The 19205-nt window shown below is 32.8% G+C and overlaps 1 protein-coding gene across 1 annotated transcript in view; it reads right to left on the bottom strand.

Moving 5' to 3' along the window:
- The window catches only part of RYR3 (ryanodine receptor 3), a gene marked incomplete at its 3' end in the record, with an annotated part of 190716 nt that overhangs the window by 136541 nt on the left and 34970 nt on the right, over window positions 1-19205 (bottom strand). The window contains 9 exon segments of the mRNA NM_001303211.1: window positions 1267-1423; window positions 2268-2342; window positions 5660-5753; window positions 7389-7488; window positions 7933-8045; window positions 10808-10886; window positions 11853-11924; window positions 15844-15951; window positions 19011-19130. Coding sequence (NP_001290140.1) covers window positions 1267-1423; window positions 2268-2342; window positions 5660-5753; window positions 7389-7488; window positions 7933-8045; window positions 10808-10886; window positions 11853-11924; window positions 15844-15951; window positions 19011-19130 — 918 coding nt within the window.

Raw genomic sequence — 19205 nt, forward strand, 5'->3', positions numbered from 1 at the left:
GCTGCCTGAGAGTAAACAACAATTTTTATTCTTTCCTCAGACAAAAGCAAAGTTACATTAAGCCAGCGTGCAATTAGGTAGTGAGTACATTATAACAATTTGAACACAATATTGAACCAGTAACTGTGGCATTCCTGGCACGCTCACCATTAACAAGGAGCTCTGATTTGCAAAAACAAATTGGAAAAACTTACAGCTGTAATAAATGGCCTTGCACAACATCATAGACTTAATCTGAACTGCATAGCCTTTACGTTGCAGAAAGAACTGAAGTATTTGGTTAGCCTCTACTATCTAAGTTGCAGATCCTATTACTTTTTCCAATTATTCTGATTGGTTAAAATAAGAATTGTTGGTATACTGCATGCAGTCATGCTAATGAAATAGTCGTGGTTATTTTAAAACTACTAAGGAGTATTTTCTTCATTATATTAACAGAAGTCAAGGGTCTGCCAAAGCCTTGAATGATAGATTTTCTCATACCCATCTAACTTCAGAGATTCTCTTTCAGTACTCCTCAGGGACCATACAGCATTCAAAATGACATGGAACATTTAACTTCTTATATCCAATCAAAGATACCTATTGTAGAATCTACAGCAACTGTTTGTATTGTCATTAAAGCATGTAAAAAATTATCATCTTTGGTGTAAAAACCTTTCACTTTCTGGAAAAAGAAAGTTATTAATTTTGCCTACTTTCATATTCAGTCTTCATCCACTCTCATTAGTACTGTTTTTCTCAGCTGGAAATGGTGGAAAAGCTAGTAACATGCAATTAATTAGCAGCTGACTAAATTGCACAACGTATCGTTTAGAAATCAACGGTAACTTTTTGTTTGCAATTCACCTATCAGCACACAGCATAAAGAATAACAAGGGCAGAAACTGAATTTTAGCTATAACCTAACTGAAATGAATGACAATTTAATGAGTACTGCCTAACTAAAATGATTCTAAAACATTTGTATTAAACTAACTGTATCTTGCTGTATTATCTTTCAATCCTGTTTGATTATTATTATTATTATTATTATTATTATTATATTGCTCAATAGCTTAGTTTACTCTGGAATTTATCTATCAGTCTCATTTCTTTTCAAGGAAAATTTTGATACGCTTGATTCAGGATATTTACCTTTTGATGTAAATGCAGAAACCCCAACAACTACGATATATACATTAAAAATAAATTAGAAAGGTATTGAAGCAACTCAGATTGGCATTTGCTTCATATTGAGGATAAACTTCCATTAAAGTAATTTACCTTTGATGCTCTGAAACAAAAAGCAGAAGATGTTGTGTCTGACTTTTCTCTGTCCAACATTACAAGACCTTCATCATCATTCAAAGCCAAGTACATTCCTGTTGTTATATGTCGAAGACGGAAAGGCTGTCCCCATCTGATGTTACTTCCGCTCCAACTAAACGTACGAGACATCAAGGAATTCTTTATGAAGTAAATGAAACTAACTTTTTTTTTTTTTTTTTTTCAGAAATTAGAAATTATATCTATATAGAAAGTCCTTTCTGCTTTTGATTTCAATATCTGCACCACATCAGATGCAAAACTGGTAATATTTCTGTTAATGGAACCTTGGACAGAAGCAATCACTGCAATTTTCTTGCTTCATTAACCTCTCCCTGTTTCATTAGGATATTACAAACTATCTTTAAAAATCAGAGCATTTTCTGAAAAATATTAACTACTATAATACAGTTGACTGCATAAATGAATTAAACTTAAGTGAAGGACTCAACATTCAAAAGAAGTATATTTTCCTTTAAGATGTAGAATAACTCTGTTAATTACAAGCACATTTCATTTGTAATCACAAATACACCAAGCGTAAAGCAAACAGGCGTTGCAGAAGGCCAAAGTTGACATTAAGTACCCTTATGGTACAGAGAAATTTCATTTCATTTGCAACAAGAGATAACTAACCACAGAGACTGTGGCTATGAAAGACATCCATGAGAGATATTACTGTTTTGACTTCCACACATGCTTCTAAAATTATAAATGAAAACTAAGCAGCAACTTCTCAAGCATAAGTATCTTATAGGCAACATTATTTTTGACATGGGGTACAGATGAAAAAGTCTTGCAATATTGACATTGTATCAATGATAAATTACTTTTTATTTTGAGTACGAGCAGGCTAACTTTATTGTACAGCAGGACAAATATATTAATGATGTTCTGTGATTCTGTGAAATCGAAGTTAGCTTAACAAAAGTTACTAAGAAATCCAAGAAAACCTGTACCTTATTCGAAGGGGTTCTACTCTCCACAAAGATCTCGCTCGAACACCTGCTCCTCCAGTTTCATAAAGTACTTTCCTACAGAAAGATTCAGAAGATCATCCTCTTGCTTTTGTTTGCGCTATTTAGTTTTCAGAGGACTGAGTTCTATAAACCATCTAGGACTCCCAGCTAGCTCAATGAATGAAGATGAACAAAAAAAAAGATTTTTACTTGTCATTGAGAACACTATCAAGTATACAAATGTCCCAGGCAAGTTAAGATTTGAGGCCATTTAGACTAATCTATTCTCTCTCAGAAGCTGATAAAATACTTTATTTTCAAACTGGCTGAGAAAATTCTTTTGTATCTTAGTGATAAAACTATGTAATTCATAAATTTCTAGTAGATTAATTTAAATTACTAATGCACTAAAATATAAACACAATATTAAAAATAATTACACGCAATTATAAAATTAACAATAATCAGCATGAATACTACATCAGCCATACCATTGCTAGAATTGCTTCTAACTTTCTAACAAAAGAGAAAAATGCTAATAAGAAGACAAAAACATTGAATTATAATCTTTACTCTGAATAAATATTACAGATAAAATATGTTTCTATTAGTACAGCAGATAAAGGTTTTCTTTATTAGAAGTTCTGAGTCCTGAGTTTTCAGATGAAAACTTTAATATTAAGCATTTTACATCCTATAGTCTTTATATATCAGAAAGATTACACAAATTCTGGTGCCTGGATTACAAAATTTGAATTATTTCTGAAAGTTAAACAATATTTCTCACATATATTCCTGTGAACAGCACTGTTTCACACTATCTTTTAAGGAAGCTAGACCTTTTGTTCTTACTTATCTTAAACAAACAAACAAACAAAAACGTGCAGCAAGGGAATTTAATATCTGCCTTCCTGCTCAGTCAAAATATTCTGTCTACTCTATATACATACATTGCAACATCATAACCTCTTATGCGGTCTGTTCTAAAACATAGTAGTGTTCTGAAATCAAGAATTTTAACTGTCTTTTCAGATTGTCAAATTTTATTTTTAATAGCTATCAGGAGAAAAGATCTGTTTAGCCTTATTCTCACGCAGCCTCTGGACCTGAAAGTCAACTTGTGAAATGAAAGCTTTGTTTTTTCTTAACTGACCAAGTGCATAAGAAACTTTTCTTTTAATGAGAAGAATATTTAATGATCAGACTCTTGACTAACATCAGTAATAAGAATCTATATATTAAAACAAAATAAACTAACATGACATATCATTTACAAAGAGTATCTTTATAAGAACATGGAATTGTAGGTCTACATCTATTCATTACATAGAAGTCACATTTAAGAACATGGATGCAATTCCAAAAAATTCAAAATGATTGTGTACAATAAATGCAAAAATATAAATTTCTCAGAGAAAAGATAACAGCATTTCCTATGTTTTTTGTATTCCATGTTTCATATACTCTAAAATTGAAATATAAAGCAACAAAAAAAGAAACCAACAACCAAATCATCTTCATTTCAAACTAAATGAATATAGTGAATACATAATAACCATTTCAAATTTTTCATTTTTATCCTAGATCCTCATTGTGTCCATTTGCCTTACTGGTGTTACTCTAATGATGGAAGAACCTACTGACTTCTTCTCTAGACAAGTTCAGAATTAGTAATTTGCTTCCACTCTCCTTTACCTTCTCTATTTCTGCTTGACTCAACTCAGCCATGTCTTCACCAAGTTCTGACTTGGCTACCATAAAAATTCCTCTGTTCACCTCTTTCCTTTAAACACATATACTGTTTAATTCCCCTAATCCTTTTCCAGCTTTTTCTGCGTGCAATACGATTATGCCTTTAGTGACCTGGTCTTATGCTAATAATGCTGCAAGGAAAAAATAATTTTTGCTTTTTCTTAAACACATCTACATCATGCTTTCTTCAGCTTCTCCTTCATTTCATCCATTCATCCATCCTATTCTGTGTTTTTGCAAAACATTCCTTTCTGACTAGCAGAAAGACTATTGTGTGCATTTTTCCTAATCTTGTAACAAAAGAGGGTAGTCCCTATATGAACATAAGAAGCATTCTATAACAGAAGCCTACAGAAAATTAAATGTCTCTTCCATAAAAAGAGCAATTATCAGTGTTGTATAACTTAGGAAACTTGTTTAATAGTATCACTAAAATGTATAGATATGATTAAGTAAGGAGATAGAATCATTATTTTTATAGAACTCTCACTCTCATTCCTATTGCTGTTTGTTTGCTTTGCACATATCAATTCTATTTTGTGGGAGAAAAATATGATTTCTACAACTACAACCCAGTAAGAACTTGACCTTATACCATTATGCACCTTACAAATCTGAAAAATAAGACAAGTCCAAATCAATCACTTTAAAATGATCAGTTTACCACTGGTTTACATACACACAGGTTTAGATACAATATAGTACTTCTGAACCTATTCTAACCTCATTAAGATGGTGATGAAAATATTATCTGAATTTGATATCTAATCTCCATGACATATCAAGGTCCTAACATTTTCACTAATGTTATGCCATTATAATTGATATGCCCACTTAAGAATATTTCATGCTCAGTGCGAACTTACAATCATTTACACATAGATAGAGAACAGAAAGAAAAGGTCACTAATAAATATTCTCTAACACTCAATTTGGATCTGCAGACTTTTTCACTGAACAGAAGTGTAGAAATTGAAAACTTAAAACTGAGAATTTCACTTAATTTGTTATCTGAGGTATCATATTCCCTAAAGCATACCTGATTTGCTACAACAGGTGTAGAGGTCTTATTTGTTGAGTATGATCTTTAATGTTGCTTTTCTAAATATTGAAATAATTATTTTGCTGTGTTTTTGATTATCATCAAAATGCAAAGTTGAATTCTAGTCATAATAAATCATCATTATACGTTATAGATGTACATTTAAGTTCAATACAAGAGAGATTTAGGCTAGGTAATACAATTTAATTATCAATGTATTCGTGCAATTTGAAAAAGAACTTTCAAATGGCAAAATATATATCGTATATGAAATATGCTGTAGAGATTGGGCTTACAGAGATTTTTTTTAGCGCATTTATTTTTTATTAAAATGTTCCCATTAATGCTTGCTGACCTCAGCTTATAGTAGCATACTAAACAGGTTGAAATCTTGGTGTCAAATTTCAGAAATACAAGAACTTACAACTCATTTTCTGCTTAGTAAGTCTCTCAAATTATAACAATGTCTCTGTCTAATTAAAAATTACTATCAAGACAATTGAACCTATATAACTTATATAATCTTAAATTTAACTGACAATTAATGATCCATAATTATTTTTTGAGAGAAAATGTATAAAAATGCACTACCACTCACTTTTGCTGTGAATCATTCTGATCTGTAGAAGGAATTGTCAAACACTCATCATGACCATGGAAAAAACGTACTACATGCCCACCAAGAAGATATCCTGCAGAAGAATCACATTCACTCATTAGTTTATATTGGCCATCCCAAAATGTCATTCTCAAAATAAAAAATAAAAAGAACTGCATTAATTTTTAATTTTAATAATACCTCTGTGAAAAAGTATATTATTTCTTAGTATCTTTACAGTTACTGCAAAATATTTATTCTGAAATTAAAGATAAGAGGAAAGCAATCTCTTAACATTTAAAAATCAAATTAGAAGTCTGGAACAGAAAAGGAAATGGAAAAAATGCATAATTACTGTTGTGAAAATTGCATGCTTTATGTAGAAGCCAAATTTGTTAAAAGAACAAATATATAAAGTAGGAAGAGTAGAATGAAACTCATATTAATGCTGTTGATCCAATATCAGTTCTTAAATTAAAAAAAAAATGATAACAGGCAATTATCCTGTTGCCAGTAATTGCAAAGGTCAAAATGAAGAAAGAACGTTAAGAAAAATATCAGGATAGTGTATTCTGTTCTATCAAAATTATTTGACATAAATCACAAAGATTCTGTTGTGAGACTTATTTACTTCATCGTGTTACTTCGGTATTCTCTTTTGTACTTTGAATGCTTCATATTTTTTCTTAAAAGCTAGAAGGAATATTAAAAAGTACTGATTTTCTTATGTTTTACACTGTGCATATTATTTTGATCTAGTTTTACTGAAAATCCACTATTCTCTGCATTAAATAATATTAAAAACTTGTGTATGAATCATATGATTTCATTTTTCCTTTTCTTTACTTGTGTGTGTCCCATGGACATTTTCAGTTCTGTTTTCTTTAACACAGTCCTCCATGGAAATCTGCAGGAGTCACTACATACAATTTCAGTTCTCATAAACTTCTTGAGAATATACAGACTTGGCTGACTTTGTAATCTTGCGATAGACTGTTGAAGAGGATGGCATTGAGATAGGGAGCAAAATCAACTGAATGAGTCTTTCACTACAGAACAAGATGTTTCGCACACAAATAAGGTAATATTTCTCAAACGTGATTGAGAAGTGCAGTAAAGGACATAGTGAGAAATCAGACCACGTGGTGTGGGATTTAAGGCTGATTAATATGATGTACTTAAAGAGTTCGTTTTCAATGATTATTAGAGAGAGGCAATAAAAAAGCATGGCTATGAGATCCAGAAAGGATAATTTGCAGGTATCCTTAGAAAACATGATGAGAATATTGAAAAAGGAACTACAAGAAACCTGTTTTCCATTTTGCATGTACCTCACGTCTCTTCTATTCTCTCATGGCACAGGGCTATTGAAATTCCTCAGCAAAATCTAAGTTTACTGACTTTCTTACTCATCAGCCCTTATTCCCCAAAATTAAACTGAAGGCCATGAACTCATCTGTTGCTCGCTTGGTCTTCATTTCTCATGTAACTGTTTATGTTTTGTAAGTCCAGAGTTAGATTACTCATTTGACTTTTCAGCAGTTAACTCAGTTGAAGAATCTGTATTTCCCCATTTTCCCTTCCATTAATCTCCTATCATCCCATGCTCATTTCCTATAATAACCTCTTTTGTTTGATGTTTTGAGGTGTTTTCATTCATTCACTCTTCATGAAATATGATACAAAGCCATTCAAACTGTACAAATTTCTAAACAAATAAACACCAAACCTTCTGTAATATTGCTTCCTGAGCATGTAGGATGTACATTCCAAAGTGTCTGCATGAAGGAGGCGTCCACCTGAATACTTCCATTTGACATGGAGAGATGCTGAAACAAGAAGATAACAAGAAACAGTGAAAATTGTGCTTAAAAATATTTTGATATATACTTCCTCAACAAAATAAAATACAAAACAACATAGACATACATACGTTCTTTAAAAATTAGTAGGAACATGCTTTTTAAATGATCTTTTTTTTTTTTTTAACTCTAACCAGCACTCTACAGCTACAACTTAGAAATATTCCAGTTAAGAGAAATAAAAACTTCCCTAGACAGAGAATATTGAAGGCTAAGGGCATGAAAATAAGCATGATCTAGTGTGAAGAAAACTATTCATGGAGAAAAAAAAAAATAAAAAAAAATCATAAGAACCAGACATCATTTTGTAGATCAGAAAAAAAAAAAAAATCATTTGTAAGAATCCCAACACTTTCCCAGCAGATTATATTTTTCCACCATCTGATTCACTTGCTTGAAAAACAAACCTACCAGGTATCTTTCAGAGGACACACTAACCAGGATAAGATCATCACCTATTCGAACTTTTTCTCCTTCTGATCTTTGTTTAGAAGCAGGGTGTATCGTCCACCAGCATGCCTCACCTAAATGACAAAAGGTACTTATCATTAGTATACAAAACAGATAACTCCCACAAAACTTAAGGACATTTTTGGGCAATACTGAAACAACCTAATGAAGAATCGTCTTTTATAAGACATTCATCATACGAAGCCAACTCATTGCTTTTTTCTATCCACTCAAATTTCTCAATTTTTTCAAAACTGTTTTTTTGGCAGCTAATCTTTGCCATAACTGAAGGTGTTATTTCCTGTTGCTTGCTTTGTTAAAGCCACTAACCATTTACAAAACAATGCTTAGAACAAATTTTCCTTCAGCACCAGTAAATTGCTGGTGCTGAAGCTACCTTGGTCTTAATGATCACATTTTGTGTCGTCTTTTCCTTAATGTCCATATCTATATTCACAATATTCTGTACCACTTCCACTCTAAGCTACAATAACATTGTAGAACTAAAAGAAATACTCCATAATTTTACAATACTGCTGGTAGCATAAGGAACAGTGCAAAAACCTTTGTAATAACTTTCAAACTTCACATAAAACATTCTTAAAGTATGAAAACTACAAAAATGATTATAAAGAAGATAATAAAGAAAAGTTACATCCGTAGAAGTGTAAAGTACTAAGTCCTCCAAAGTGACTCCTTTGAAGTATTCAGTGGCTTTTGAATCAATATTCACCAGGCCAAAATTGCTGTATACGGATGAAACTGATTCAAAAGAACATTTTCATGGGTCAAAAGAAGGGCAAGAGGAAGTAACATTTTGATGGTTAGTTTATGAGCTGTACAAGCATGTTGTAGTTGTCAAAACTCTCAGCACAGAAAAACAGCTAATCACACCTTTTACAGGCTACTTTTTATGTATTACATACATGTCTAAGGATTTCTTGGTATGGTATACTTATAGTAAAATAAATACCAATACAGATATCTACCAACTACATGTATTAAAAACTTCAAATGCACAAGCAGATACACACATGATAATTTTGAAAAAAAAGCAAAAACAAAAACAATAGAACTATGAACTACTATCTGAGTGAGAGAACACATACATTCCCCTTACCAACATGCTTAAAGAAAATGGTCTCTGTCTAAGGCAGCAATCAAATACACAAGTCTGAAACTTCTTCAGAGCTACTACTGAAAGACAAACCTGACTTATTCAAACTCAGGCCATGCAGATAACATAGACTTGGGTTGCTCTGAAAGTAACACCTCCTATTTTATTATTTTGGCCCACAATGTTAAAGACAGATGTTTGTGGTAGGGCAGTAGAGGTTGAACCTTTCTACCAATATTCTGTTACATTTTGTTGCAGTGTGACAGATGGCAGCAGAGGGGCAGCCTGACAAAACAGTGTCTGATGGAAGTGCATATGAAGCAAAGGTGTAAAATTTTATTTTCCCATGCATAATATATGACACCCATTGACACTTGATGAGCATTTATAGGGACCAAATACAGGATGCGAGCATCCATCACAGAGATGGTAGGTGGTGCTTTTTAGCAGTGGTGACAGCAGTGCAAAAGACAAGCCATGTTCTGGATGGCAATGCAGATTTTTATGAGTGCAACATCACACAGGCTCCTGTTCATCGCTGTGAGAATATACAACTAATAGTGGTGACTACATTGAAAAATAATGTTTTGTAGCTGAGAATTTGCTCTAACACACTTTGTTGTTTTGAGCTCTTTCTGTTCATTGAAGTTTCCATGGAAAGCATTACTTTTAGAGTGACCTATGTAGACAATGTCATTTGGGAAGGAAGTTTCAAAGATCACAAATATTTTAAACATCTACACTACAGTGTCTCTCCATCATCAATTAATCTTATAATCTAATTAGTCTAATTAATTTTGCTTTTAATTTATTTTCAAAGTAATGAAAAAATAAAGTACAAGTTGATATTGACGGAACTGGCGTATCTTCACATGAAGCGTCACATTAATGAGGAATGTGTATAGGTACATTGATTTCTCCTTCACAGTGTGTGTCTTTTAGTGTGTACTACAGAGTCATTTAATTATTTCTGGTGGAGGACTCATCACTTAGTAACTCTTAACACTACATATACAGAACCTAAGCCTGTTTGTGATACCTTGCAAATTAATTGCTTTTCAGTTAATTTAACCTATCCCCTAAGCAATGTGGTATCTTATTATTGATATATGATATCATGAAATCTCATTTTTATCAGCAGAAGTCTGACAGTACACCTTGAAAGCAACTGATTAATTTTTAAAACTTTATCATTTCTTGTTTGTGATGCATCTTTTCTACAATGAGATAGTATTTTGATCCATTTTATGATTTTTCTTCAATTGTTTTACCAATGTGCTCATTGCATTTTTTCCTGTTTTCTGCATTACAAACTGCCAGCTTCTTTTGTCATGTGATTAGAATGTATATTATGAATGAACTGATAGATGATGTTTTCATACAATTATTCTACTGATAGGGTCCAACTATACAAGTAGAAAATTAATGCATCAAATCTATTTTATTCAACAGAAATTTTTACTTCAGTCATTATCACTAGTTTTACTGTAGTTGTGGCAAATTAGTTTAATTACAAAGATGCTCTACACTCATGCAAAATCAGTTCATTTACTGAAAGCCATCAATATTGATATTCATCATTTACTTTCAATCAATGTATTTCTAGTGAACAGATACACATGGCAATCACAAGCTTACAAGAACACACATTTAATCACAATGCATCTTCTAAAAGCAGAGATGTCCGAAAATTTTTTCTTCAAAAATAACTTGTCATACCTGCTGCATTTTCTCGTAGTCCCACATCAAATGCAAGTTTATCAGTCTGGGATCTTGATGATGTTAAGCAAGTTAAATACTGAAAAATAGTGGAGTTATTGAAAATCAAAATCAACAGTATCTATTATCACACATGCAGAATAATTAATAATACATTCACATTACCATACCTTACTATCAGGCCTGTGTTTTTTTCTTTCTTTTTAATTAAAGAATAGTGTTATTTGTAAATATGCTTTCCCCAGTTTCCTTAAATTATCAAAATATTTTTCAATTCAGCACATATTTGTCTTCTACAATATAACTCCTTCCAAAGCTTCAAAAGTTCATGATAGGGATAGGCAAACATCTTAGTATAGTCTCATTGCGATAGGTTTCCTGCCTATGACAGCATACCATAGACAGTAATAATACTTTCAAAATCCTGGTAAATCAAGGTAATTACAATTCGTATGGTTTATAAAAAGCAGTTACAGAAATTCAAGACAAATACAATAGACTAATATAAACTGTTCTAGTACAGCAAAAAGGAGGGAGGATCTCTCATTTCTCCAACCTCTCTTAATTATACTTGCGTAGCCACTAATAAGTCAGAGATCACGAGCAGTTAAAATTTTCCAGTTGTGCAACACAGTAAAATAAAATTTATACAAGCTAGCACGCTTGTGGGCACAATCCCTGGGAATAAATAATTTGTGCATTATGACGGAAAACTCAACGCATATTATGACAAATTCACTTGTGTTAGCAGAAACTTGCTAATGGAATGATCACTGTAATGGATTCCTGAAAAATAGGATTTATGGTTAAATTCAGTGCTTTCTGACTGAAATGGATTTGAACAATCTAAATTTAAAACAAAGACCACTCCCACCGTGTTGAGACACCACAAGCTATTCAATTTATTTATTTATTTTAAATCTAGTACGGATGACATAAAAAACAATTATTCAGAATTTTTATATAATTATTTTGATTTAAAATACATCTATTTATGTATTATGTTTCATATTACCAATTTCCTTGCAAGTGCATTTTTGCTTACCATTTCACTGAATGAATGTCGAAGTAGTATAGCATGGCCATACAGCAAAGTTCTGTGACCACCTTGAGCTGCCTACAGAACGTTGTAGAGAAGGTTAGAACACCAATGCACTGCATGGATTACAATCAGATTTATGTGACGATGTGAAGAGCAATTTTAATTTAAGTTAAAAAAAGCATACATATTCAAGCAAATTATGAAATGCCTATGCTGCACAAAAATCATAAACAGCAAGAGCCAAATATATGCCAAGAGAACAAATGTTCTTGGCCACAGCTTGTTATTGTAATGTAATTTTTAACATAATTAAATAAAATCACAGCATTAAAAAAAAAATGTTTAAAGTGAAATATAATAATACTTACCTTTTTTACAAACTTCTCAGAGGCATTAAAAAACATAAATAAATAAATATATATACATACATACACAAATTCTGAAAGAATAAAAAAATACAACTATTGCAAATGTTTTAAGCTCTTATGAAGCGTAGCTACTAAGTAGGGCTATTGTCATGTTCAGCATTTATTAGATTCATTAAAGCAACTGCATCCATAATTTCAATGAAGCACAAATTGTTATTTTATGGGAATGTACTACAAAATCAGAGTAAGCAAAACTGGATTTTCTTTGTGATCCCTTTAGTCAGAGAATTTAACATGTTCTGACTCTTTCACACCAGAAAAAAAAAAGTCCAAGGGAAAAATTTTAACCTGAAATTTACAACAGACAACAGGCTTTGCAGGTTTTCAAGTCTGCCTCCCTCAGCCTTCTTCATCTATCATCTTATTCACTAATTATTTAGAAGAAATAAGCTAATTGAAATTTAAATAAATAAATAATATGATTAAGAGATTAATTTGCTGATTTATTGTGTTTTCTACTGAAACTAAAAACTTTTTTTGTTTGTTTGTTTGTTTGTTTTTTAGATCCTCAATGTATGAAGCAAGACTTTTTGGGAACACAGAATCACAGAATGCAGTGGTTGGAAGGTACCCCAAGAGATCATCGAGTCCAACCCCCCTCCTAAAGAAGGAACCCTACAACAGGTTGCAAAGATAGTCATCCAAATGAGTCTTGAATATCTCCACAGAAGGAGATTCCACAACCTCATCAGGCAACCTGTTCCAGTGCTCCGCCACCCTTTCTGTAAATATATTTGTATGGAACTTCCTTCATTCAAGTTTCAGGCCATTGCTCCTTGTCCTAGTGCTACGCACCACCAAGAAGAGCCTGGTCTCATCCATTTCCCTCTCACCTCCCTGTAGATATTTATAAATATTTATCAGATCCCCTCTCAGTCTTCTTTTCCACAGCCTAAACAGGTTACTCAGCCTTTGCTTAGATGCTTCTGATCTACAGATTTTTCAGAAATAAGGGTTCCGGTGGATGAGAAGATAGGCATGAGCCAGCAGCGTTTGCTTGGAGCCCAAAAAGTTAACTCTATCCTGGGCTGCATAAAAAGAAGGGCTGCCAGCATGGTGGGAAAGTGATTGCTCTCCTATATTCTGCTCTCATGAGGCCCCACCTGGAGACGCTTAAGAGGCCTGGGGCCCCCAGCAAAAGAAGATGTGAAGCTGTTGGAGTGGGTCTAGAGGAGGTCTACTAAGGTCAGAGAGTTTGAGCATCTCTCCTACAAAGACAGGCTGATAATGGTTTCCCTTCAAGGAGTTATTTACATAGTTCATTTCCTTAAATTATACAATTTCCCTTCTTCCTACACATTATTCTGATTATTTTCTATGATACCAATAAAAAAATGAAGAAATACTAGAACTCTGTTTATGGAATTCCAGAAGGAAATCAAAAGAAATCTCTCATCATGATGATATAAATTCAGCATAAATTTCTATTTGAGCAAATATATATATATTTGTATTTTTGAGTAAATTTCTTAAGATTTTAATGAGATTGCTTATGATTTTGTTTGGTTCCTTCATCAGACATCTGTTGGTTGTTTTTTTTTTTTTTTTTTTCCTACATAATGCAACTAAGTCTTAACTCTGTATGCAAGTTCAAAAAAAGAAAAATGGTGGCTCAAAGAGAACATAAGTTTTCTTGTTCCTCATAAGATAAAGTTATGTTGAACAATTTAGCTCTGCAGATTATCTGCATAGTAGTTGGTTGACATTTAGTCCCAAAAAGTAAGTAAATGCATAGAATTTTTTCATGCTCTATTCTCAAGGTAATAAAATTTGAATTCAGTATTATGTTAAGAAAGCAGAGGATAAGTAGAGATAATAGAGTAGGATGCATAATATTCTTCACAGCCAGTAAAACCAACCAAATTAAGTCTTCCTCACAGGCTTTTCAACAATTCTGGAAAATCCATTCAAGCACAGCATCATAGAGGACAGCAACACCCTGATTTGACATAATCTCATCAGGCTACAGAATTTTGAGAGATATAGCAAACATCAACAGAATTTTGAGAGATATAGTACTGAGATTGCCTGCAACAATTTCACGAGAAATTTAAGAGACATTTGTTTGACTACTACCATGTTTAATTCTAACTGAAAGTGGAATGCAGAATTTAATTTACACAAGTTTCGTGCCAGTCATGGTGCTGGAAAGCACTCATTGTAGAATCTGTCATAAGAAATAAACACTGTAAAATCTTATTAAATATTAATTCATTAATAATGTTTTACCTCCTATTAAGAAGTGGTATTTCTATTTTTTCCCCTACAGTTCAACTGAACAGGAGAAGAAAACAATAGAAGTGAATTTACTTATTATTTTAAAATCCTAAAATTTTTAAACATGAATAAAAATAGACTAGTGACAAACTAAGTGGAAAACACAATTCATTGTATTACTTTGTCTCATCGATAGGGGAGCATCTGACAAGTTGCTGAAATGAGCATGCAGGTCATTCAAAATACAAATCTACATCTGAGGCTTCTATTAGGCCTAATTTTTACCTGTAATATTGTCCCATTCTGTCAAACAAATAGAAGTTGTATATAAATTTTTATCTTTCATGGCTTTATTGATAATAAATCATGTATAATAAAGTACATTTATTTTTATGAAATTCTTCTTTCTTAGGACATTAGGATTCTTAGGATATCTTAGATTTGAACTGATACAATCAAAGCTTTTGTAATAACAAATGCAGATACAGCTACATTTCAATTTCTTGCAATCTCACTTTGTATTACATTGTAAGCATTCCAATAAGTAGGCTTATAATAACAATACAGTAAAAAAAATAATAAACCCAAAGGACAAAACTATTAAATGATTATTTCTATTCAGCAGTTCTTGCCTCTTACCACAGGTTAAGTCATTTAAAATTACAATAAAGCAGTGTAGGTACACACCTACCAAAAAAAAAAAAAAAGAAAAGAAAAGAAAGAAAGAAATAGAAATATGTGTGTACTTAAATCTGAACTCATCACATAGATTTAAATTTTTCCCTTTCTTTTGTTGATAGAACATAATTCCCAGCTGGTTATTTCATGAGAAGATAGGTCAAATAACTCCAAATACCTCAAAAACTTTCTTTGCTTAGAGAAATGAAATTGAATTTTACATCATCATGACAAAATTATTTTGCTTTCCTCATTAATAAATAGCATTCTAATACAATAATGCTTTTTATGACAATAATTTATGACTCAAACAAAACCCAACTCATATACTCTCATCAGATTTATAAAAGCCAGACAGTCTGAGGATTCTTTTTTTTCCCTTTCTCAGTAGCCAGCTGAGGATGGATGATAATAAATGATCTCTGAAGATGATGTTACGGTTATCTGTAAATATTTCAATAGGCTAGCTGCACCCATTCCTCAATGCCATATTAAAAAGTAACATTATTATGGCAGTGGAGCACTAACTTCTCTAAGAAAAAAAGGAAAACTGAAGAATCTGCCATCACACCAGTTCCCTCATCTAGAAAATACTGGAACAAGGGAAGAAATTAAAAAAAAAAAAAAATCACATTCAGAAACTTAACATTCTTCGATGTCAATTTACTTACCCCTTCACTGGCATTATCCCCTGTGTTGGTCAGCATCTCTTGAAGGGCTCTTACAGACAGAGACTGTTCAAGGACAAAGTTACAGATGCAAAGGTCTGGAGGAACATACTGTAAAAAAAATTTAAAACAATGTAAGAACAAAAGAGCAGAGTATAATAAACGTGATGAAAAGTTTATTTGAAACCATGTATTTTGATTTTAACATCTGTTTTTCTGCTGGATTTTTTTGTTTGTTTTTGAGATGCATGCAACCTCCTTTTAACAAAATAACATAAATCCACTCTTCAGAATTTGTCACTACAGTAACTTTACATTTGCTAGAATTGTATTTATAAAATAATAGAATGGCTTGGGTTGGAAGATACCTCAAAGATTATCTAGTTCCAATACTGCATAAAATTTATACCATGAAAATTATATTTGTTCTCTGATATCATTGGAAAAAAAAAAAAAAGAAAATGTGGATGATATTATCTGATGTATAAAGCTTAAACTCTGAATATATTTACAGATGCTCCTAAACATCAAAGACTCAGAATCCTATGATTTAATAACATAACCTATTTTAGAGACCTTCTTGAATTCTTGTTGATTCTGTTGAATCAACAATGACTGCTGATTTTGAAACATCAAACTTTAATTCAAAAAGGAATAGCATCATTTTCCATCTGTTAACATTAATATGCCCAATAAAAGACGTTTATGTGGAAAAAAAAAAAAAATCTCAGTGGGAATCTTATCACTGTATATAAATACCTGACAGGACATTATAAAGCCAAACTACTCTGTGGCACCATTGAAAAGACAAGAGGAAATTGACACATGCTGAAATTCAAGAAATTCCATCCGAGTGTGAGAAAATAATGTTTTTACCATGAGCATGGTCAAACACTGGAACAGGTTGCTCAGAGAAGCTGTAGAATCATTTTCCTTGGAAGTGTTTAAACCCTAACTGGACAGTGTTTTGAGCAATATGGTCTGGATGAACCTATGCTGAAGAAGAAGTTGGACTTGGTGATCTCTATAGGTATTCTCCAACCTCAAAAATTCTGTAGTTTGTGACTTAATGATACAGATCATGCATTTTAAAGTTGAAATATGATTTAGGAATTTTTAAATCAGTGTGAGAGAATAAAATTCTTGATAAAGATGTTTTTTGAAAAGGTGAGAAGGGAAAGAAGATATACTTAAACACAATACAGAAAGCAAATCAACAACCACGGTTGGTTCTGTACAAAATTCTTCTTTGTTCTCAGTTATGACTATCAGTTTAGAGATCTCTCTGGTTAGCTCTTTCAAAATGGTTACATTATAAGCTCTGTGAACCTCTTAAATTTAAACAAACTTCAGAAGCTCATATGATAGTATCTGTTGCTAAAGCACGAATGTGAAGTAGTTCCATGGAATTGTACAGTAACATGTTTCTCCTTTTCTTAGACTAGGATGAGGAAACACACTATCTTCCACGTTGTGGGGAAGAAAAGGATCTGGGGGTATTGGTCAAAGCTCAGCTAAATGTGAGCCAACAGTGTGTGTGCCCACATGGCTCAGAAGACCAATGGCATCCTGGCTTGTATCAGAAATAGTGCTGCCAGCAAAAGCAAGGAAGTGACAGTCCCTCTGCACTCAGCGCTGATGATGCTGCACCTCAAGTACTATGTTCAGTTTTGGGTCTGTTATTACAAGAAAGACATCATGGCCCTAGAGTGTGTCCAGAGAAGGGCAGTGAAGCTGTGAGGGGTCTGAAGCACAGCTCTTATGAGGAACAGTTGAGGCAGCTGGGATTGTTTAGCCAAGAGAAGATGAGGCTCAGGGGAGACTTTATTGCTCTTATAGAGGTGACAAGGTAAGGTTTGGCCTCTTCTCCTGTATAATCAGTGACAGGACTAGAGGGAATGTCCTCAAGTTGAGCCAGAAAAGATTCAGTTTGGATGTTAGGAAACATTTATTCTCTGGAAGACTGGTCAGGTGGCTGGAATGGGTTGCCCAGGGAGGTGCTCAAGAAATGTTTAGATGCTGTACTATGTGGCATGGTTCAGTGGGAAAATATTGGTGGTAGGTGGATTGTTGAACTGGATGATCTTGGAGGTGTTTTCTAACCTTGATGATTCTATGATTCTATCAGAAATACATACACCACATTACAGTTGAGTTGTCAATTACTAAACAATTCCCAATTGTTCAAGAATTTTAAGACAACAGTTTACCTTCATCATGTGAAAGATAATTGATCATTTGTAAAATATATATACTTCAAATGATCACAAATAACCACTTGGAATGCAAAGAAATGCAAGTTTATCAGTAATAAGTTTTTGCATATGAGTTAAAGAAAGACTTCTTATACTGCATAACAAACACTTTGGATTTAACCTAGTCATAATACCTAGACTAAAAATAGAACAACAGAGCAGCATTTCAGTAGAAAAGATGCAGAGAACTCCACTAGAAAACAGAAGGAGAAATATATGTTCAGGAAGAAAATAAGTAAACATACAAAACAAAGAAAAGTAACAGGATACAGAGAGTAAGCAGAACAGAGGGAGTAGGTCCTGAAACTACCCTTGTTCTTAATGCTTTGCTTTAGTACAGGTCTCATGTTTCATCTCCTCCTTTCTCATGTCAAGCTCCTCCTTCTATTCTATTTTTTCTGTTCTTCCTTAATCTTTTTTTGTTTCCCCTTTGACAGCTGTTATCCTCACAACTTTTAAGTTACTTAATAACTATCCCAACTTTCTGCTTAATCAACATGATTAGAAGTAACAGTTAACATCAGTAATTAACAGGTGACAGTGCTTCTGAAAGTAGTCCAGTATATATAGAGAGAGAGAGAGAGAGAGAGAGCGCAAGATAATTGAAACTATGGCCATAAAGTGAAGCTTTTAATTGAACTTAAATCTTAATAAGAGACTGAAGATATACTCTTGAAAATACAAAGCATTTCAGGTACAGAATTAAGACTAGTGGCTATGACTGTTAATAAATAAGTATGCCTCAAAGTACTTCTAGAATCTCTAAAAAAAATCTTGTGTTGTAGTCACAGAAAGACAAGAATACAAAGAGTACATCTAACATCACAGTAAAGAAACTGCAATTAAATATACTAATGTATAAGTAAGTTAACAGTCGTTGATCAATTACATCAGCTGAGAGAATCTACTTCTTACTTTAGCTTCTGACGTTGGTTCCAAAAAGCACAAGCGATTTCCAAGTCCCTCAGCTGCCAAGCAAAACTTCCTTTGTTCTTTGTGAATACTGGAAACACACTGAAGTACTACTTCGTCATCCTGTCACAACACAAGGGAGAACGGAAAAAAAAATAAATATTTGGAAGTTACATACACTAAAGTTACACCCATGCT

This window comes from Meleagris gallopavo, chromosome 5 (genome assembly GCF_905368555.1).
Source record: "Meleagris gallopavo chromosome 5, MGAL_WU_HG_1.1, whole genome shotgun sequence".
NCBI lineage: Eukaryota > Metazoa > Chordata > Aves > Galliformes > Phasianidae > Meleagris > Meleagris gallopavo.